Here is a 23,052-nt window from a genome sequence, read left to right as displayed (position 1 = left end):
ATTCATAGATTGTTGCAATCCTAGAAGCTGATGTGTCTTCAGAATTACACAGAGTACATTAGATAGCACATGGGAAAACTTTTACTTCATTCTCAACATGCTTAAGCTATTTTTACAAATCAGTTAAAGTATGCCTACACAAAGCTTAGAAGCACTTTATTTGGGAGCAATCAGTATTTTTGTAAAAATTTTTGGACAGGTCTTTATTGTTTTTGTTTTGGAAGGTTCAGCATGAATTGTGCAAAATCTCTGGATATATTAGTTTAGCGATATGGTTGTTGAAGAAGATAATATGTTTTAAGCATTCACAATGTGACCTCCCCCTAGAGCTTTTGTTGATGATATGAATGATTTGGATTCAGTGAGTTCAGTGGTCATTTAACCCGGTCCTACCTCTCATACAGCAGATAGACAGACAGATAGATGAACAGACAGACAGATAACTAGATGTCAAATAAACTCCTGCTCCCTAAAAGTACTTTTGCAATTCCAGTGAAGACAAGGCTAAAACTGAGTGGCCCCTTTATGAGACTGGTGCTTTTTAAATCAAAGAAGATAGAAATGTACCTTTAATCTATGGCACTGCACCAGAGCAGAACATAAGCTATTTCTTCCCCCATGACAGAGGCATGAAGCTGGGGAGGACACAGGCATTCACCTTGACACAGAATGGGTCCTGGGATGTCTACTTCTGGGACGAACTGGAACACGAAGAGTTAAGTGCCCACATGTTCTCTCACCAACCTCGCTCCCTGCCACATTCCAAAGGGATAGGGCTCAGTGACAAGACAGCCCAGTACCTAAAATGAAGAGGGAGGGTTCTCGAATTAATTAACTGGAAATGAGTCTTGTCAATGTTTTGGAAAGGCAGAGGGGTGAAAAGAGATTGCTAGAATTAATCACAGTGAGAAACTACTTCAACCGCCTGCCAGAGTTCAGAAAACCCAATGAGAAGAGGAATATAAAGAATGATGCTGACTTGCCATCTGAAGGGACAAACACAGTCAAGCAAACGTCCAAGTTTTGTCAAATAAGGGTTGTGCCCTCCAAGAGACTGGTTTATTATCTGCTGTCACAGTAAGTACAATATATTCTTTAAATGCACGTTCTATCCAGGGGGACAAAGGCAAACCACACAGTTACATTAATGCAAAGAAACAAGAGAACACTCAGTTACTTCACTTTTAGCTTATACACATTAAACTCTACTACCTAAAAGATTTGTATGTTCCCCAATTTGTACTTATAAATCTTCAAACACTTGCAATTTCACATACTGTAGAAGATGAAAAATCCATGAAACAGATTCCAAAAATTCAGGTATTTGGATGTAGTTCATTCACTAAGAAGAAAAAAGAAACAAAATTGCAGATATAACAAATCTATTCACAAGATTCATCAGACAAAGGGGGAAAAAACCCAGAACTTTGGTCAGTGATGACAAATAACTTAGAGAAACCTAAAACAATTCATGCAATATTATTCAAGGAGTTTTGTTTTTTAACCTACAGTGAACATTAACTATCTTTTAAAGAAAATCTAATTCCTATGAGTAACTTACTTTTAGATCATGTATAAATTTTGATATGCCTTTTATATTTCTCACCCAGAATGAGTTTGAAATTGTCTCTCTTTTAAGAAAATGGCAGCATAAAGCCGGAACAAAAAAACTGTTTGCAGCTATTTTTAGGGCTTTCCTCGGTAAACCACTATAGAGGGCACAATTCTCCCATCCATATTCTTACAAAGAGCATCGTGCTTGAAGCAATGGGGAAGTGGAAACAGCTTTCTACAAACCAAAGGGAAGGACAGTTCCCTCAAGGGTACTTACTGGCTTAGGGGTGTCTCTAGTAGATTTCAGGATCAGCTTTTCGCCTTTCTTTTCAACTTCAAAACCCACTTTTTTAAGTAGGGATGCATCTGCCAGCCCCTGTTCCTCCATCTTTGCAATCAAATCTTGGTTTTGGCTGTTGTCTTCGGTAAGGTTTCGGATGGCATATATCACCCACTGGGTCAGAACTGGAGCCAGAGTGAAGGAATGTGACAACATACTTTCCTGTTTGAGAACTTCACATAAGAATTATCAGAAAAGGAGTAGAGGAGCACAGAAACACGGAACATCTAGTATCAATTAACAAGTTTTCTTGAGGATGCATTCTATGAATATGCATCTAAAGTGCAAACACATTAACAACAGGCAATGCGTGCATATGCACATATACATCCAGCATGTGTGTGTGATGTCCAGCCACTGGCACCCAGAGATATTTACTCAGTATTTGTTGAATGAATGAACAAGGAAGCAAAGACTTAGAGTAGCTCAAACTGAAGTTTATGAACCCAAGAACACACACACAGGCAAACGTGTGTGCATGCACACACACACATTCCTTTGCTGAATAATTACGTTACTGACTCACTAGGGAAAGAATAAGAGGACCACTAAAGAATCAGTCACAAAGATGTCAGGTTAGAATCAGGAAAATCATCTTGTTTTAATGGGAGCCCAGTTAGAAATAAGAATTGTTTCCTAGGAGTCACCATGGAATTTCCCTCATTCAGTATTCTAAAGATGAAGCTGGAAAGCCTTTGAAGGATTTGCTGTTTTTAGTTTGAATACTCAGGCTCCTGAAAGCATTGGGACTCACTGTGCCCAAGTGTTCACCTGGCACGTTCCGCTTGGCAGGAGACCAGAGACAACCTACGAAGACTGGGATAGCATCGCCACATTACTGAGTAGGGCGTTTGATTTAATCACCAAGAGCCGTGTAAACCTCATGCAAACATTAAGCTATTATATGTAGTTCTATAAAGGACTGTACAAAAACTACTGCAGGGACCAGTCTTCAGTGGTTGGATCCAGGGACATATATAAGAGACTGCCAAGAGAGGCTGTGTCCCTACCAGGCCTGGCACCCTGATCTAGGGGGAACAACGAAGAACCTAGGGTGGAACAAATACTTTTCCAAAGAAAGAGACCTCCCTGCCCATGAGCAGATAAAGGCATCAAGACAAACAAGTCCTGTCCCCTGATGATTATCAGATGCTTCCCACTCAGGCACTGCCAATGCCAGAATCAGGGAGTCAGTGTCCCCACAAGGTATCAAACCCTAGAGCTAAAGAGCCAAATCTTCTGATCTTGTCCTGAACGCCCCTATGCAACGCTGTGGACCAGTTCTGAGACATTTCTAGCTCCCCCAACATGGCTTGAGAACACGGCGAAAACTTCAACATTCATAAAGCTGGTGCTCTTTCCTGTAGTATTTGGGAAAGAAAATGAGTCCAACAGTTTCTCTCCCTAGTTCAACAGCCTCAAAATAAAATAGTAAAAACGACTGTCCAATTAAGTCAGACAACTGAAACGTACTAAGCACAGGCAGCTGTGCTCAGGAAGAGTTTCTGCGGCTTTAAAAAGGTTGCTCCATCTTAGTCCCTCCAATACACACCGGGTGAGCTGGCCCAGGGTCCTCTCTGCTTCCCCACTCACAGCACTTAAGCTCCTGGCCTGTGTCTCCCAGCTCCTCCACGGCTGTGGTCGTGTGTTCCTGGGGCCTTGGGCCTCGACATGGAGCCTGGCACAAAGCAAAGGACCAACCAACATGTGCTGAGTGAATGACCTGCTGGTCTTTGGAGGTTTAGCATCAAAACCACTGATGGGTATAAATGACTGACCTTTTCCAGATGACAGAGAAAAGGACTGTCAGTGCCCAGCTAATGCTGGTTCTATAATCAGTCATCTGTCTATGGTGGGGAAAAAGTTCTTATTTTGTCATTTATCTGTCATTCTCTCGTGACAAAGTCCAGGTCCTTTATATGGCTGCATTTCCTTTCTGGAGACAGAATCTATTCAAATATTCAAATGCATAAAACCTAAATTTGAATATCCACCTCTTTTCCATGATCACTGAACCCCCACTTTGTGCCAGTATAGAGAATAAAGATAATGAGCCCCGGTATCAAGCACTTCCAACATATTCGTCAATTTCTCAACAATGAATTATTTGAATTTCACACCCAGGATGTCACTGTCAATATACAAATTCATTTTCTCACTTTTTGTAGGAAAAGGAGGAGTCAGTGATTATGAGGAGAACTGACTCAAGGAGCAAGAAATATAAGACTGGGGAATTTTTGTTCATGAGTATAACTCTCTAATGGTAAATGAAAGAAGCATAACACTTCTTTCTGAAATGTCCTGGTTATTCACTTAAATAAAATTAAAGTAGGAAAGCTGAAATTCCCAATAATGCATTCAGGGCTCCTGAGATCAGAGGGGTGGTTGGCTCAGAAACTGAAGAGTCTGGTGCCAGCACCGTCACTGCCAGCAGCAAACGCAGGCTGTCTCTGGAGGAAAGGGACTATCAAAGTGCTCCAGTCCAGGGCACGCAAGACCCTGCCAGACGGCCCGTACCCACCTCTCCTGCCAGGCGCCCTCATCTCTCAGCCTCTGGCAATGTTGCAACGCTGGCCTCCCCTCTGTCTCTGCACACACGAATCCCTGACCTGGGATGTGCTTCCCTCACTGCTGCTTCCTTTCTCATGGGGCACACTTAGCCTTCGAGACTCAGCAAGTATCACATTATCCCGGAAGCCTTCCCTGCTTAGCTACCCCTCGGCACCTGCTTAGATTAGGTGCACCTGCTGTCTGTTTCCAATGCATTCTCTCTCTCTTTTTTAACAGTTCTCATCACACTGCACCGTACTCATCTGCTTATGAGTCTGTGAGCTCCTCGAGCACAGGAGCCCCATCTAATTGACTTCGATATCCTAGCACCGAGTCTAGTTCCCAGCACAAAGTGGGTGTTCAATACGTATTTACTGAAATTGTATCTTGAAAGCCTAGGTTGCCTCAGCTCCTGAATAGCTGGGACTACACACCATGTCTGGCCTTATTGAAATCATGTAAGCTATGACTGTTTGTATTTCTGTATGCCCTAATGCACTGTGAACTCCTCGCAACAAGACCAACGCTACTCGCTTCTCTGTGCTCTGTCCCTAGCGTGGTGCTGGGAAATGTTTGCTAAATGAACAAATGTAAGCATGCTATCTCTCATTCACCATGTGGGTGGGGCCATGGCTGCACTGCAGCGACCCACAGGCTGTGTTTTTGCCTCCTGTTCTTAGTGTGGTTTCCCGACCCAGGGCTTTTTAGGGTTTGAGAGATTAGATGAAAGTAAACCAATATAAATGCAACCCAGGCAAGGAGGCTGGACTGCATAAATAAAAGGTCCATGACAACAAAACACCAGAATTCCCATGTGGATGGGATCAAAGAGTGGATCTTAATCATGTTCATCTTGGGGTTGGAGGGCAAAATTTCTATCACGTTTTGTGAAAATACTGTTATCATGGTATTTTAATAGCAACCCACCCTTAAAGTGTTTGGTAGCTAATTTCTGTAGAATACAAACTTACACAATGCCCGCTTTATATATAAGGTAAGTGGAGCACAGAAAGAATGAGACTGAAGAAAAGCCCTCTTGGAGATGAAGGGCTGCCAGGTGTCTCCCTCAAACAGGGGCACTGCTTGCAGCTGGGGTGATGGGTCCTGCTCAGCCCCCTGCAGCCCCAGACTTCACTACTCCAGGAACAAAATATGATAGTCTAGTATTTCACACGGAGCAGATTCTTGCCATAGCCACTGACCTGACAACCTAACAGAAGAAGCACTGAAGCCCAAAGCAGAAAAGGCATTTTTGTCTTCTTCCAAAGTTAGTATCCAAAGTGCAAAAAGATGTAAGTCAAGGAAGTATGAAAGGCTGAGAAGATATAGGGCCACAAGACCACTCTGGAGTCAACTCCCTTTCAGGGCCTTGAAAATCAGAAATAACAACCATGCCAATAATAGTAAACCTCCACACTTTTCATTTAAATATACATTTAATACTCTTACGTATTTTAAGTGAAATTCATCTTTCCTTCCAGTTTAAGGAGGACTTCACGAAGGTAGAACCCCTATGCATTCTTCTTAGGCAGATGTGAAGTTTGCTCCACTGCCCCCTCTAAGTGAGCACCAACATTTTGGGGTTTGTGTTGTCTATCTGTAAATCAAATGCTACACAAACCTCCTCTAATCTGTTCCTATTTCCAGTGAGAACATTTTAGCACTGCTGTCTTGGGTTCTAGACTTAATCATAATCACAAAATCAATTTTTCATAGTTGTTTCTTTCAAGAAATTTGAGTAGAAAATAAAAACATTGTAAAATACAGCCCTAGGAAGCGTGTCTGGTCCACAGCCCTGGGTCATGAATATGCATGCCACTCCTTGTTAGAGTGCAGCCTGTGCAGACCTAGACAGTCTGAAGTGTCACGAGAGAGATTAAAGCAAGTCTCAGTTAATATTCACATTGCCCTCTTGTTCCCTCTCTAAAGGGACAGAGAGAAAGAAAGAGTAGGGGAGAAAATTAAACATCTTCTAAAGTCTCTAATCCCACCAACATCTGAAGTGCTTTATTGTATGCTTAGCTTTAGAAAGAGAGCTTCTAACGTTTCCATAGCTACTACAAATAGAAGGCATGAGCCTGTTTGTTGCAAAACTGCCTTGAAAGAACCCTGCAATCAGCACTAGAGCGGGACTTGATAGTGCCGGCCAGCTCTTCAGCAGGGGACTCTGGGGTCTTGACCCAGGCCACCAAGACCACAGCGTCAGTAAAGCACCTTGTACTGCTGAATGGCCGAGGCAGCACTGCAATGGGCCTCAGCTGGTTCAACACAGGGCCCAACACTAAACTGGGTGGACTTGTACCAGCAAGGTGATAAGATATTAGCAGGGGAGAAGAACATAGGCTGGGAAACAACATGATACAGAAAAACAATCCACGGTAAGGGTATTAATGACCAGCAGATTGATGTGCCAAGCTCACTTTTAAAGTACAGTCAGGTAAGCTGAAATGTTAAAACTGGAATTGTCTGATGAGACAGATTCCATCAAGCTAAACTATTCTTCCAGCTATCAAAATCAGTGCTACTTAAAGTTCTGTACATCATTAAATGTAGACTCCAGGGCGACAGGAACTCTGTTCTGGTCACTGCTCTGTCAGTGTTTAGAAGACTGCTAAGAACAGGGGTCAGCAAATGATGGCCTGTGCTTTTTATGACACCAAACTAAAAACAGTTTTAATATATTTAGATGATTGGAAAAAAATCTAAAGAATACTGAGTTCTGACACATGAAAATTATTTGAAATTCAAATGTCAGTATCCATAAACAAGGTTCTACGGCACACAGCCATGCCCATCACTGGCCTGTGTTGGCGGCTGCTGTCACACTGCAAGGGCAGGGTGGAGGAGCTGCCAAGAGATAGCACGGCCTACTGAGCCAAAATATTTACTATGTGGCCCTTCACAGAAAAAGGTGTGCCAACTTCCGGCCTAGAACATGGGAAGCACTAATGAATATTTGTTGAATTAATATATAAATAGGCCAGGCACAGTGGCTCACGCCTGTAATCCCAACACTTTGGGAGGCTGAGGCAGGCGGATCACGAGGTCAGGAGTTTGAGACCAGCCTGGCCAACATGGTGAAACCCCATCTCTACTAAAAATACAAAAAAAATCAGCTGGGCGTGCTGGTGAGCCGCCTGCAGTCCCAGCTACTCGGGAGGCTGAGGCAGGAGAAATCGCTTAAACCCAGGAGGCAGAGGTTGCAGTGAGCCGAGATTGCGCCACTGCACTCCAGCCTGGGCGACAGAGCAAGACTCTGTCTCAAAAATAAGTAAATAAATAAACCAACCTTAAAAAGTACTGCCACTGAAAAAATATGCATCACGTAAATTAAAATGATTTAAATGTGTTAAAAGACTTTTCATGATGTTCTGATATATATGGACTTTATTTATAATATCTGTATAACAGATACATATATTATATGTAATATCTGTATTTAGTTTTTACATCCAGGATATATATTTTAAAACTCTTTTTAGATAACAAACCCATGAAGGCAAAGGATTTGTGTGCTGCAGGGCTTTCCAAAGTACGCTGTGGAGTAGGGAGGGGCGCAAAATTAGAACCTCTCCCAGAGCTGGCCTGCACATAGCATGGTCAGCACGGGCAAGCCTACTCCACCCAGGCTTTTACAAACCTGTGTAATTATCTGCCCTGTTAGAAAAAGGTTTTCCTAGATGAAGATGCTTCACAAATCCCTTGTCACATCTAAACAAATATCTTCTCAGACCATGGTAAAATGTAGAGTTTTTTAGAGTGCAAAGTAGTAGTTCAGTTTAAAAATTGTTCTCAAAATGCGTTATATTGCTACAAACCAAAATACTTTAAAATATGCCAATTTCTGTCAGCCAAAGAAGAAAACACCCAAGAGTGTGGCCCTGAAAAGGGAGTCTCCTCACCCCGTCTCACCCCAGCGCATCCCCAGGGGGGAGTCCTCACTGACCTTGGCCCTGTTCTCTAAGAACTTTCTTACTGAGAAGAAAAAAGACACTTCCCAAAGTGCTGCCCAGGGAGCCCTGGGCTTCCTGGAGTTTCATGGGACTTGTGCTACCTGTTGGGACCACCTCCAAAAAGAAGAGCTCCCGGTCGCAGGGTGCTGGAGAGTAAGGCAGGAGGCAGGAGAGAGGGAGGGGGCCAGGCAAGATGGAGGTCCTGGGACAGAGATACATCTGAAGATCCCCTTACTTTTGCAAGGGGTCACAAGTTTTTCAGAATAAACTCAAATGTCAAGAGATATTTTCATTGCTTTCTAAAGTTCATTTTACTTCCACCTTCATCTGTTATGATTATCTTTCGTTCTCAACTCTCATTTATGTCACTGGTCCCACTGCACACTCTTATCATTCAGAAAATTAAAGTAGAAGTCTAATTTATGGTGCAGATTCTACACAGGGTCTCCCTGCATGACGCTGGAAACTATGTGTGCAATACCCACCACAAACCACCCATTTTGGCTCCCTCTTCCTTCCCTAAATCGTTGGTCTCTCTGGTATCTAATTTCCCTCTGAGTTTTTATATTTTAATACGACAGAACATCTGTGCTTCAAATGTTTCCATGCAGTGCTGTATGTACTGTTCTATGTTTTGTAGCCTGTTATGCCTTAATAGCATTTAAAAATAAAAGCTAAAATCATGAGTATGTATACCCTCCAATTTACCAATTAATGGCTAATTGCTAATACTGAAAGTGTTAAAAAAATACTAAAAGGCAGAGAAGTAATTGTCAGATTTGGAAATTATAGGTTACAATCTGAAGAATATAGAATAAAATTTGCATTTAATACACACTGTAAGAAAGAGCACTTTCAGTCTTTCCGGAGGGAAAAGCCATCTCAGCAACACCCCTGCACTGAAAGCTGAGGCTGCTTCTCGGCTTCTAGGCCGTAAGGGAAGTGGTACATAGGCCCCATGAAACACTGCTGAGTTTTGACAGAACTACATTTCACACCTCTGTCCACTAGAGATTTTATATCTGTGCATAACCCAAATCAGTACTTTATTAAAGATGCTGAAACGAAGGCCCATTCACTGTCCTTGCTTGGCACAATGTACTTTCCATAAATTGTCAAGGGAGAGGGGAGATGTTCCTGACTTCACAGGCCTCCTCTCTGAAGCCTGAAACCTCTCTCTCTACAAGGCTCACACTTCCTCCACTGCATCCCGTGGGCCTGAGCGAAGGGCTGTGGCACCAGTGTGCTGTCCAGGCCTTGCTGGGCGTGTACTCTCCATCCCTCACCAGTCCCAGATGTGAAAGTTCAAGGGCCCACGCCAGGCAAAGCAGGACCCATGAGCCCACGCCAGGCAAAGCAGGACCCATGAGCCCACGCCAGGCAAAGCAGGACCCATGAGCCCGTCCATCTGGCAGTGAAGTCATGGGAAGATGACCTGTGCCCTGCACAATCACCGCACACACTGCCCACTCCAAAAGCTTCTGTGGCCAATGGAGGGCCGCGCTCACAGGTACCTCACATTCACGGGGTTTTGGCGGTGAAGGATCCTGTGGCAATGAAACTAATTTTGTACATGACATGCTCTGGAATCATTTTACCGACCACTTCAAAGCAAAGCGTGGTACGAAGCAGTCACAATCTGGCAGCCCCATCACACACAGGTTTCAGGGTCAGAAACAACCAATACCACTTCTAACTTAAACCACACAAAAGGGTTTTGGGGCCATGAAGTAGTTCCAGTAGGATTTGGGGCAGCACTCCAATGTCACATCTGAGACTCGGAAGGAGCCACTGTATACAGCATGTTTAGCAGAGTGCCTGGCACACCCATGCACACCGCAGACATTCAGGCCACGGTGCACGAGCTCTTGACTCCAGAGAATGTGTGCTCACCGTGTGCTCAGACTCCTATCTTACTGGTCCTTGTAGCTCCTGGCTACAGTACGAGTGTTTAAAATATTTGCCCATTGGTGCCTGGATTTGATCTACTTATGAGGGGGTAGCTCCCAGAGTTCTGTCAGATCTGGGCTGAAAGGGAGGTGTGATTTAATAAATGCATGTGGATAGACAGCCACGATACAATGTCAGCCTTCATGCTGCAGAAGACAGTTGTGGAGGAGCAGCATTCTGGGGACAATAAACTTCTAAAGTAAACAACAGTGCTCAGTGTCTCCACACACAACCCGGGACGCTGCCAGTAGCACACCGGCAGATCTTCACTGCCCAGATGGTGGCAGGGGAGGTCCTGCCCCCGATAGGGGATTTATGAATGGGAGTCAATGGAAACCCAGTAGAAACAGGGGAAGTGTCAGGCCTCGCCTGCCAGGTAAAGAGGATGTTTACCAAGTACCTGGTGATCTTTGGGATCAGTGGTCAGATAATAAGCTGGCCCCACTGAATTTCTGTTCCTGGAACACACTGCCACTCTCAAAGCAAGCGAAGCTTTGTACAGTTAAGTGTCTCTCACATAAGCCAAGACTGAAAATGAGATTGTCAGTTTACCTTCATAAAAGAGTAACACGAGTAAAACTAATAAAGGTAACAGCATCAGTTGTCACATTCCAGGACACAGGATGTGCCTGGGGCTTTTCTAAGTGTGAAAGCATTCAATCCTCACAAACTCTCTATGCAGTAGATGTTCGTTACTATCCTCATTCTACCGATGAGAAAACTTAGACACAGAGGCGAACATGGCCAAGGTCCCACAACTGGATGTGTTCAAGGTGGATTTGGAAATAGGCAGTCAGGCTCCAACGTCTGCTCCCCTGATTGCGATGCCTTATCGCTGCTAAGTATGCTCTCATGACCAGTCCACCCAGAGAGACCTCTGGAGGGCAGAGCAGTTCTTCTTCCGGGTTGCTATGACTGCACGTTTCTGAGCTATGCCTGCAAACCAGTACAAGGAACGGTAGGTTTTGTGATACATCAAATACATCTCTTTCTCTTCAAAGAAATCCCAAGTGATAAAATAAACTTGCAGATACCAGTCAGAGTAACTATCTCTGCAAAATACCTTTAGAACTAGCTAATAAGCTAACAATTCAAAGTGAAATAAAAATTTGGAGCAGAAAAAGTAAACCCACCTAAGTTATAAGACATTAGTGTTTGTCTAGCACTGTTGATATTTCAAAATTAATGAAGTACAGCCAAGGATCAAAAATAGTTCTAAGTTAGAAAGGATTAAATGAAGAACATGAACAGGGTGGAGCTTCTGGCGATTTAGAACAGACAAGACACAGCAGGCCCTGAGGAGTCAGGGAGCGCTCTTATGCTGTACACACCAGTGTCTGGGCATCTGGTAGCACTTGTTCCAATGGCATTAGTTACCACGGCCATCCTGGTCTGCCTCCTCACCCCACCTCCCGCGACACCTCCAGCAGCTCCCAGGAAGTCGGTGGTCAAGGGTGGGGAGGGCTTGCAGGGTGAACAGGGACAGATACCAGATGCGTGCGCTTCCCAAGGACTCTACTATGCTGCAAAGTCAACACAGGAGAGGTTCTCACTTCATGCTGTCTGCTTTCACTTCTAACAGTAATAGGTGACTCAAGAGTTACCTGCAGTCTGATTGATTTCTTTCAACAAGGAGATCTCTAATTCTAATTTATCCTCATCAGGGGAAGAGCACTACTATATCCATTTAAAGTCAGGACAACCTTCAGAAGAAAGGTATAATACATAAATAACTCCAACATTAATTATAACACTTTAGACTATTTAAAAGCCAAGTTGTCATGCTGGTGACACTTAGTTCTAAAACTCTCCCTTGACACGTATCTCTCTCAAAAATTTCTGAAGTAATGAACATTTCATTTTGGGGAGAAAATTCACTGAATTACAGAAACTTAATACTTTAACACTGTTTTCCTCTTTTCTATAAACAACACACCTCTTGATATTTAGACTGGTGTTGGAGCAAGGGATTTAGATATGAACAAAAATTCAAACTGTTCATCTTACATCTGAATGTCTCTCAAAAATGTAATCATGATCTATTCATTCATTTAATAAATATGAAGGCAAAATGCTCAATACTGGTAAGACAACAGCTAACAGGATAGTCCAGTCCCTGCCCTTGGGGCGTTTACATTCTAGCACTTGCAGAGGCAGGCCCTAAACCAAAAAACAAAGTCTGAAAGGGGTGACAGAGCATAATTACAAGAGGACAACTTGGGGAAAGAGGGGAGTTAGAGAAGGCCTCTCTGAGGAATTAACATCAGAGCTGAAACTCAAAGGATGAAAAGAAGCCAGACCCCTGGAGAGCTGAGGAGGAGGTTGCAGACAGGAGGGAGCAGGCCACGCAGCGTCTCCACATGGAGGAACACTGATGAGAAAAACTTGTATGGCTGGGAAGAATGAGTGAGGGAGAGTGGATAAAATGAAGCAGAGGTCAGTCAAGGCCAGCTCTTCCAGGGATTCTTAGGCTATGGTAAGGAGCTTGCTGTACTGCATTCTAACACAATGAGAACTCATCGAAAGAGCTGAAGTAGAAAAATTAAGAAGCTCTTGTGGGCAGCTGCGTGGAGAGTGGAACAAGGGAGCAGGAGTCCATAATGGCGAGAATAAAATTTTGGAATAATACAGACTTGGGTTCAATTCTGGCTCTGCCATTTTACAAGCCACACGGCTTTGGGCAATTTATATAACTATACCAAGGCAGTTGTTCCACCTGTGAACTTGGACAGGTAGTGGGTACAGGTGACGGAAGAGGGTGTTTGCCATGTGCACAACACACTCAGTGCACCTGAGAGTCATGGGTACAGTGGAGCTCCAGCAGAGGCTCTGGGTGGGCTTACAGGCCGCCACGCTCCTCTATCAGGCATGTGACTTTACATCCTTTCACCAATGAGGGGGAGACAAAATGATCTCTCAATATGTCAAACGATAGTACAAAAAAGTGATTATGTTCTTGGGCCTTGTGGGCAGAAAGCTGAGGTTCAAATTGCATTGCCGTTCCGCTGCCAAACAGCTGGTGGCCCTAGCCAGTTATAAAACCATTTGCCTAAATTCCCTCCTCTATAAAATGAAGATAAAAATATTGTTTCATAGGATGGATGCAAAGATGAAATGAGATCACAATGCCTGGCATGAAAGAGGCACTCAATGTCAGATATTACCGTTAAACAGACAGAACTGTTTGCTTTTTTTTGACCCCGAAGAATGATTAATTAGAAAACTATCTTGTGCTCAGGCCCCTGATGAGGATCTGAGACATACAGGAAAAGTCTGAGGTACAGTTGCTGCCTACATTTATTTTTCTCCAGATTTTTTTTTTTACTGTGGTAAAGTACACATAATATAAAATTTCGCATCCTAACTATACTAAAGAGTACACTTTGGTAGTGTTAAACGCATTCACAACATTGTGTGTCTATCACTACCATCCATCTCTGCAACTCATTTTGTAAACTGAAACTCAGTCCCCATTAAACAGTAATTCCCTTTCTTCTCTCCCCTGAACCACTGGCAAGCACTCTACTTTCTGTCTCCGTGATTTTGACCACTCTAAGTACCTCTTATAAATAAGCTGACACAGTATGACTGGCTTATTTCACTAGGCGTAAGGTCCTCAGGGTTCATCCATGTTGTAGTGTGTGTCAGAACTGCCTTCCTTTTAAGGCTGAATCATATTTCATTAAATGTAGAGGCCACATTTTGTTTACCCACTCATCCTTTGGTGGACCCCTGGGTTGCTTCTACCTTTTGGCTACTGCACATAATGCTGCTAGGAACACGGTGTACAAATACTTCTTTGAGACACTACTCTCAATTCTTTCGGGTATATACCCCGAAGTGGAATTGCTAAATCATATATATAGTAATTCTATCTTTAACTTTTTGGGGACTTGCCAAACCGTTTTCCACAATGGCTGCACCATTTTACATTCCCATCAGTAATGCATGGGAGTTCTGACTTCTCCACATTCATGCCAAGACTCGTTTTTTGTTCTGTTTTGTTTTGTTTTGTATAGTGGCTATCCTCATGGGTGTGAGGTGGTATCTCATTGTGGCTTTGATTTGCATTTTCCTCATGATTAGTGATGCTGAGTATATTTTCATGTGCTTCTTGGCCATCTGTATATCTTACTGGAGAAATGTGTACTCAGTCTTTTGTCCATTTTTGAATGAGGTTGTTTTATTGTTGTTAAGTTTTATGAATTCTCTATATATTCTAGATCTCTATCCCTTATCAAATAAATAATTTGCAAATATATTCTCCCATTCTGTGGATTACATTTTCACTCTGTTGAATGATTCTTTCACTCTGTTGAATGATGCAAAATATTTTAAAATTTTCATGTAGTCCAATTTATCATTTTTCCTTTTGCTGTCTGTGCCTCTGGTATCACATCCAATAAATAATTGCCAAATCCAACGTCATGTGAAGCTTCTGCTCTGTATTTTCATCTAAGAGTCTTACATTTAATCCACTTTGAGTTAATTTTTGTATATGATGTTAAGTAAGGGTTCAGTTTCATTCTTTTGCACCTGGATATCTAGCTTCCTTAGCACCATCTATTGAAAGACTGCCTTTTCTCCACTGAATGGTGTTGTCATCCTTTTCAACAATCATTTGACTACATTTGTGGAGATTTATTTCTGGATTCTCTATTCTGTCCCACTAGTCCAGATGTCTGTCTTCATGTCAGTGCTACACTGTTTTGATTATTGTAGCTTTATTATAAGTTTCAAAATCAGGAAGTGTGAGTCTTCCAGTTCTGTTCTTCTTATACATTGCTTTGGCTATTCAATGTCTCTTGGGATTCCATATGAAGTCTGGAATGGGTTTTTCTATTTCTGCAAAAAATTTCATTGGGATATTGACACGACTTGCATGAAATCTCTAATTGCTTTGAGCAGTACTGACATCTTAACAATATTGTTTTTCAACACATGAACATGTGATGTGTTCCCATTTATGTCTCCTTTAAATTCTTTCAGCAATGTTTTATAGTTTTCACGGTACAAGTCTTTCACCTCCTTAAGTTAATTCCTAAGTATTTTATTATTTTTGATGCTATTATAAAAGGAATTGCTTTTGAAATTTCCATTCCAGTCAGTATTAGTAAATAGAATGCAACTGATTTTTGTGTGTTGACTTTATATAGTGCTACTTTACTGAATTCATTAAAACATGAGTTTTAATGGTTTTTGTGTATGAGGGAGATGGAATCTTTAGGGTTTTCCATAGATCATATAATCTGTGAAAAGATAATTTTACTTCTTCCTCTAACTTGGATGCCTTTTCTTTTTCTTGCTTAATTGGTTTGGTTAGAACTTCTAGTAAGATATTGAATAAAAGTGATGAAAGTGGACATCCTTGTCTTGTTCCCAATCTTAGAGAAAAAGTTTTCAGTCTTTCATCATGGAGTATGTTTGCTGTTGATTTTTCACTTGTTGGGTTTTCATGGCTTTTATTATGTTGAGGCAGTTTCATTATATTCCTAGTTTGTTGAGTGTTTTTTATCATGAAGAGATGTTGAATTTTGTCAAATGCTTTTTCTGCATCAACTGAATTGATCATGTGTTTCTTTCCCTTCATTCTATTAATGTGGTGTATTACACTGATCAATTTCAATATGTTGAACCACCCCTGCATTCCAGGAATAAATTCCATTTGGTCATGGTGTGTGATTCTTTTAGTACAGTTAAATTCATGTTCATAAAGGATATTGGTCTTTAGTTTTCCTATAGTGTCTCTGTCTAGCTTTTGTACCAGGGTAATGCTGGCTTCATAAAACGAGTTAGGAAGTGTTCTCTTCTCTTCAATTTTTTTGGAAAAGTTTGAGAAGGATTGGTATTAGTTCCCTTTGAAATGTTTGCTAGAACTCACCAGTGAAGGCATCAGGTTTAGGGCTTTTCTTTGTGAGATTTTTCATTGCTGATTCAATTGTCTTACTAGTTATAGGTCCATCTGTATTTTCTATTTTTTGTGACAGTTATGATAGGTTTTGAGTTTCTAGGAATTTGTCCATTTCATCTACATTATCCAAACTGATGGTGTACAATTGTTCACAGTGCTCTCTTGCAACCCTTTTTATTTCTGTAGAATCAGTAGTAATGTCCCCACTTTCATTTCTGATAATTTGAGTCTTTTACCTTAGTCCACCTAGCTAAAAGTTGGTGAATTTTTGTTGATCTTTAAAAAACCAACTTCTGTTTTCATAATTTTCTCTATTATTTTTCTATTCTCTAGTTTGTTTTATCTATGCCCTAATATTTATTATCTTCCTTTTGCTAGCTTTGGGTTTACTTTGTCTATGTCTTTATCTAGTTCCCTGAACTTTCTTATTTTTTAATGTAAACATTTATAGCTATAAAATTTCCCCCTTAGCATTATTTTTGCTGTGTCCCATAAGTTCTGTTATGTTGTCTTTTCATTTTCATTTGTCTCTAAATATTTTTTGTCTTCTTTTTTCTTTCTTTTTTTAAATTTTTAATAGAGATGGGGCTTCACCATGTTGCCCAAGCAGGTCTTGAACTCCTGGCCTCCAACAATCCTCCTACTTTGGCCTCCCAAACTGCTGGGATTACAGGTATAAGCCACTGCACCCAGCTGACCTCTAAGTATTTTCTAATTTCCCTTGTGATTTCTTCTTTGATCTACTGGTTAACAGTATGTTTTTTAATTTCCATAAATTTGTGAATATTCCAGTTTTAGTTCTATTTCTGATATCTAACATCATCCAGTTGTGGTCAGAAAAGATACTCTGTATGATATCTTTAAAAATCTATGGAAACTTAATTTGTTACCTAATATACACTCTATCCTGGAAAATGTCTTCTGTGCACTTGAGAAGAATGTATATGCTCTTGTTGTAGGATAGAGTGTTCTGTGTATGTCTGTTAGATCTAGTTTGTTTATTAAGTCCTCTGTTTCCTTACTTACCTTCTGTCTGGTTCTTCTATCCATTATTGAGAGTAGGGTAATGAAGTTTCCAACTATTACTGTAGAACTATTTCTTCCTTCAGTTTTTGCTTCATATATTTTGGCCTGTTATCGGTCTGTGCAAATGTTTATATCTGTTGTATCTTCTTACTGTACTGAAACTTTAATATATTATGTTCTTCTTTGTCTCTTGCAACCTTTATTTGATTTAAAATCATTTTGTCTGACATAGTCATGTCTGCTCTCTCTTACCATTTCCTTATACTATCTTTTTCTATCCTCTTATTTTCAACCTATTTGTGTCTTTGGATCTAAACTGAATCTCTTGTAGACAGTACAGTTAGAGCAAGTGTTTTTATCCATTCTGTTCATCTCTGTCTTTTGATTACAGAGCTTGATCCATTTACATTTAAATAATTACTGATAAGGGCTTATTTATGTCATTTTGCTGTTTGTTTCCCATATGCCTTATAACTTATTTCTTGCATTACTGTCTTCTTTTTAGTTTATTTTTTGTACTGAAATGTTCAAGTTCCTTTTTCATTTCCTTTTGTGTATATTCTATAGCCGTGTGTGTGTGTGTGTGTGTGTGTGTGTGTGTGGTTACCATGGGGATTACATTTAACATTCTAAAGTTATAATACTCTAATTCTAATTTATGCCAGTTTTACTTCAATAACATCCAAAAATGCTGCTCCTTTACAGCTCTGTTTACTCCTTTTGGTTAACATAAAAAAAATTATAACCTTATATGCTGTGTACCCCAAAATATAAACTAGTAATCCTTTTAGACATATTAGTCTCTTAAAATATGTAGAAAACAAAATGTGGAGTTATAAACTAGCTTGTATATTGCTCATGAATTTATCTCTATTGAGATCTTTATTTCTTTATATAGCATCAAGTTACTGTCTGTTGTCTTCTCATTTCACCCTGCAGAATTACTTTGAGCATTTCTTGCAAGGCAGGTCTAGTGGTAACAAACTCCATCAGCTTTTGTTCGTCTGTGAATGCCTTAATTTATCCCTCATGTTTGAAGGACAGTTTGGACAGACAAATGATTCTTAGTTGACAGTTTTTTCTTTTAGCACTTTGAACATTTTGGCCCACTGCCTTCTGACCTCCAAAGTTTCTAATAAGAAAACTGCTGATAATCCTATGGATTATCTCGTGCATGTGATGGGCTGCTTCTTCCTTGCTGCTTTTAAGATTCTCTTTATCTCTGTCTTTCAAAACTCTGACTATAACGTGTCTCCTTGAGTTCATCTTACTTGGAGTTCACTGAGTTTCCTGGATGTATATGTTCGTGACTTCCATCAAATGTGGAAAATTTTCAGTCATTTCTTCAGATATCCTCTCTGCCCTTTTCTCTCTCTTTTTCCTTGTTTCCCACAATGCGTATGTTGGTTGGCTTGATGGTGTTCCACATATTCCTTAGGCTCTGTTCACTTTTCTACAACCTTTTTTCTTTCTGCTTGTTGGACTTAATATTTTCCATTGTCCTAGCTTCCTTCTGCCTGCTCAAATCTGTCTTCGAATCCTTTTAGTAAATTTATTTCAGGTATTGTACCTTTCGGCTCCAGAATTTCTCTTTGATTTATCTTCAGGTCTTCTATCTCTTTGTTGACATTTCATTTTGTCCATATTGGGCTTTCTGTTTTGTTTTGATTTAGAGACAGGGCCTGGCTCTATTCCCCAGGCTAGAGCACAGTGGCACAATCTCAGCTCATTGCAACCTCCACCTCCTGGGCTGAAGACATCCTCCCACCTCAGCCTCCCAAGTAGCTGGGACTACAGGTGCACACCACCATGCCTGGGGCTAATTTTTGTAGAGATGGGGTTCTGCCATGTTACCAGGCTGGTCTCAAACTCCTGAGCTCAAGCCATCTGCCTTGGTAGGTGCTGGGATTACTAGTGTGAGCCACTGCACCTGGGCTTGTTCATATATTGTTTTATTGATTTTCCACACATGTTCCTTTAGTTCCTTGAGCATCTTTAGTAAGACACTTGTTTTAAAATATAGTAGATGAATCCAAGAATGGTTTCTGTTTGTTTCATTTTTTCCCCCTTGAATGGGCCTACTTTCCTGTTTCTTATGTATGCCGTATGATTGTTTTTTAAATGGGACATCTGACTCTAATAATGTGGTAACTCTAGAATTCAGATTCTAAGCCGAAGTGTTTGCTACTTTTGTTACTGTTCATTATTATTTCTGGATAGTTGCAGGCTTTCTCTGTGCCAAGGATAAGCCTTAGGTGTAAATTTAAGATCTTCTCAGGTCTTCTCTGAGCCTATGCTATTCCCTGGGAATCTACGGTAACTTTCTAATTTTCCCTGTATATATAGTTATTTTTCGATGTCCTAGTATTTAATGCCTGGTTCCCAAAAGATGCAAAAGAAAAATAAAGGGAAGAGGGAAAAAGGGTGCTGGCCTTTTAAATACCCAGAAAGCCACTTCAGCCAGAGGTGGAAGGACTTACAACAATGGGGGTAGGTGCAACAATAATGGTCTCCACTCCTTTGTACCTCTGTGATCAAAAGCTGAAATCAGTCATCAGAGCACTGACCCCAGATATTTGCATGTCAGGGTCTTTTTGGCCCACCCTACCTGGCTCCCACAAGCTGCTTGCAAGATGCTCTAGGAACAGTGTACAGCTGTCTGCCATAGGACTGGGGATGGAAGAGGAATAGCTGCCACTGTGCTAGAGCTGAAATTGACAGAAGTTAACTCCACTTTACCATTCAAGCCTTCTCGTGGACACTGCAAGACTTCAGTGGACTTCAGAGTACCAAAAAAGTTACATCAGATTCAGTACAAATGTTGTCTAGGTGAGAAGACAGATTCCTGGGACCTCCTACCCATGAATTTCCCTGAACCCTCTACCACACAAATCTGTTATTACTGTCGTTGTTACGTCTTTATCTTGAGGTCAACAAAGACAGGTTATAGATTCTGGGTATCATGGAAAAAGCTAGATCACATCACCTCTGTCCATAGATAAAAACCTCTATCAATTCAGCTATCAATACAAATTTGTTTTCTAGCTGCCACCACACAACCATGGATATGTGATGTGTTTACTGCATTTTGTAAGTCATTGTTCCCAACTAGCATCTGATGCCACTTGAAGATTTCATTAAATATGACATGATTCTTAGAGTTTCCTCATTTTCCCTTTACCAATTTTCAACTAAGGGATGGAAAGTAAAGACAATCACTATGGAAGGGGGAGAGAGCAGAGATGGTGCCTATGTTTACTCTAAATATCAGTTCAGTGCCTTGAAGAGAGTTAGATGCAGAGAAATAAACACATAATTACAAAGTATTATGAAAGCTACAATGTTAAATTACAGGATAAGGTGAAACAATAAAAAAGGGGCCTTAAATCTGAGTTGGGATCATGAAAGACTTATCTTAAGTAAATAATATTTAAATCAAACTCAAAGGTGAGTAGGAGTTGGCCAAATGTAGAAAGGGGAGAACTCCAGTGAGAGGAACAGTATGTGCAGGTCTCTGTGAGGTGCAGGGGCAGTGTGGGATATTAGAAGAGGGTGGCCAAAGTGCCGGAAGGAAAAACAGGACGGGCTGACTACACTCAGCAGGTAAGAGCGTGGGGAAGGCAAAGGAAGGTAGGAAGGTAAGTCCCTGCTCCAGAACTTACTGCATACCCACTGTACCACCATGTGCCAGGGACTACCAAAACAAACAAACAAAAAAACGAAGAAGTAAACATGATGTGCTTTGCTCTCAAGGAGCTCACAAAAAAGTACAAGTGACAGACCCAGCAAGGGCACGTCACAAGATGCTGAGGGCACAGAGTCTCCCAGGAGTCCCTGCCCCCAAGCCTAGCAGGGGGTGTGCCCACCTACCATACTGAAACCTTCATGGGAGCACACAGTGTCTCTTTTTTGGTCAACCATTGTATCCCTAGCAGCTAGAACAGTGTGCAGCATATAACATACCAGCTACTCAATAAATACCTGCCGAATAAATGCATGAACATAATGATACAGCAATTGACTGAATCCAGCAACATAAAAGAAGGATAATATATGAAAAGTTGGTTAACATTCAAAATTTGCCCTACCAGATACCAAGATCATAAAGTCACGATGATTACAAGAGTACAGTACCAGGCCAGGGACAAAGAATACAGCACAGGAAACAGAATCATGCCTGTAGGACAATGATTTATGACAAGGCGGTCCTGCAGAGCCAAAGGTGAAACGAAGGTTTTTAAATACTGAAACTGAAACAACTGCATAACCACAGGGGAAATTAAAAAAAGACAGAATCCCTACTGTACACCATAAATAAGAATTACAATTCTGATAGATTACAAATCTAGATAGAAGGCAAAACTGTAAAGCTTTTAGCATACTTTTATGACCTCAGAGTCTTCGATACGACACAAAAATCACTAAACATAGAAGGAAAGACTGATAAATTTTACATTAAAATTGGGAATTTTTATTTATTAAAACACCATAGAAGTCAGAACAGAAGTTACGTCTGGGGATTGACAGTGAGGGAGATGGGACACTCAAGAAGCCTTCTAGGGAGATGGGCATGTTCTGTATTTCCTTCTGGGTGATGGGTACATACGTCTGTACTTATGTCAAGATGTATACTTAAAAATTTTGCAGTTTATTCTATAAGTTATACCTCAATGAAATAATAAGACACCATGAGGAAAGTAAGAACAAAGATGGATGGGAGAGACTATTTCAACACATACAACTGAACAAATAATTTTTATCCTGGATATAGAAAAAAGTTCTTAAAAATCAGTTTTTAAAACACCTAACTATGGGCAAAAAATCTGAACAAACTCTACATGACACAAGAAATCCAAATAGCCAAAAATCACAAAACTGTGTTTATTAATATTAGAGAAATTCGACTGGGCACTGTGGCTCAAACCTGTAATCCCAACACTTTGGGAGGCCAAGGCAGACGGATCACCTGAGGTCAGGAGTTCAAGAACAGCCTGACCAACATGATGAAACCTCAGCTCTACAAAAATTAGCCAGGTGTGATGGCGGGCACCTGTAATCCCAGCTACTCGGGAGGCTCAGGCAGGAGAATCACTTGAACACAGGAGATGGAGGTTGCAGTGAGCCAAGATCGTGCCACTGCACTCCAGCCTGAGCGACAGAGCAAGACTCTGTCTCAAAAAAAAAAAAAAAAAATTAGAGAAATTCAAATAAAATCACAACATATTATACTCCTCAGAATGGCAAATATTACAAGGTCTGACTGCATCAAGTGTTGGCAAGAAGGCAGAGTGAAAGGAGCTTTCATATACTGCTGATGGAAAACAGGTACCACTACTCTGAAGAGTTTGGCATCATCTAAGATAAAGATATACATGCCCTAAAGCCCAGAAATCCCATGCCTAGAAAAACAACCACACATAGGTGTAGCAGGACACATACACTGTACCAAGATGCTCACAGCAATAACTGTAATAGCCCCAAAGTGGAAATATGACAAATATCCACCAACAGTAGAATGCAAAAATGTTAAAATTTCTTGCAATGAAATGCTATAAAACAGACCAAACACAATTTTGGTGAATCTCACAATCATGATTTTGAATGATAGGAAACAAAAGAATGCAGGCTATGATTCTGTTTATATGAACTTCAAAGACGGCCAATCTACCAGACATGGTTTAGACACACTCTGGAGCTGACGCTGGGGAAGATCAGGGAAGGCCTGGTGCTGGTCAGGCCAGCGGAGGACTGGATGGATTCCTCAGGGA

At 41.1% G+C, this 23,052-nt stretch overlaps 1 protein-coding gene across 1 annotated transcript in view; it reads right to left on the bottom strand.

The window, feature by feature from the left end:
* Positions 1 to 1,021: 1,021 nt before the first annotated feature.
* Positions 1,022 to 23,052, bottom strand: part of ATXN10 (ataxin 10) — a 182,852-nt gene continuing 160,821 nt past the window's right edge. The window contains exons 11-12 of the mRNA XM_054469822.2: positions 1,832 to 2,019; positions 1,022 to 1,342 (exon numbers count right to left, since the gene is read on the bottom strand). Coding sequence (XP_054325797.1) covers positions 1,340 to 1,342; positions 1,832 to 2,019 — 191 coding nt within the window. The 3' untranslated portion in view covers positions 1,022 to 1,339. The remainder of the gene's footprint in view (positions 1,343 to 1,831; positions 2,020 to 23,052) is intronic.

This window comes from Pongo pygmaeus, chromosome 23, assembly GCF_028885625.2.
Source record: "Pongo pygmaeus isolate AG05252 chromosome 23, NHGRI_mPonPyg2-v2.0_pri, whole genome shotgun sequence".
Lineage (NCBI taxonomy): Eukaryota > Metazoa > Chordata > Mammalia > Primates > Hominidae > Pongo > Pongo pygmaeus.
The sequence above is the reverse complement of the archived record's forward strand: the minus strand, read 5'-3'. Positions and strand labels throughout refer to the sequence as shown.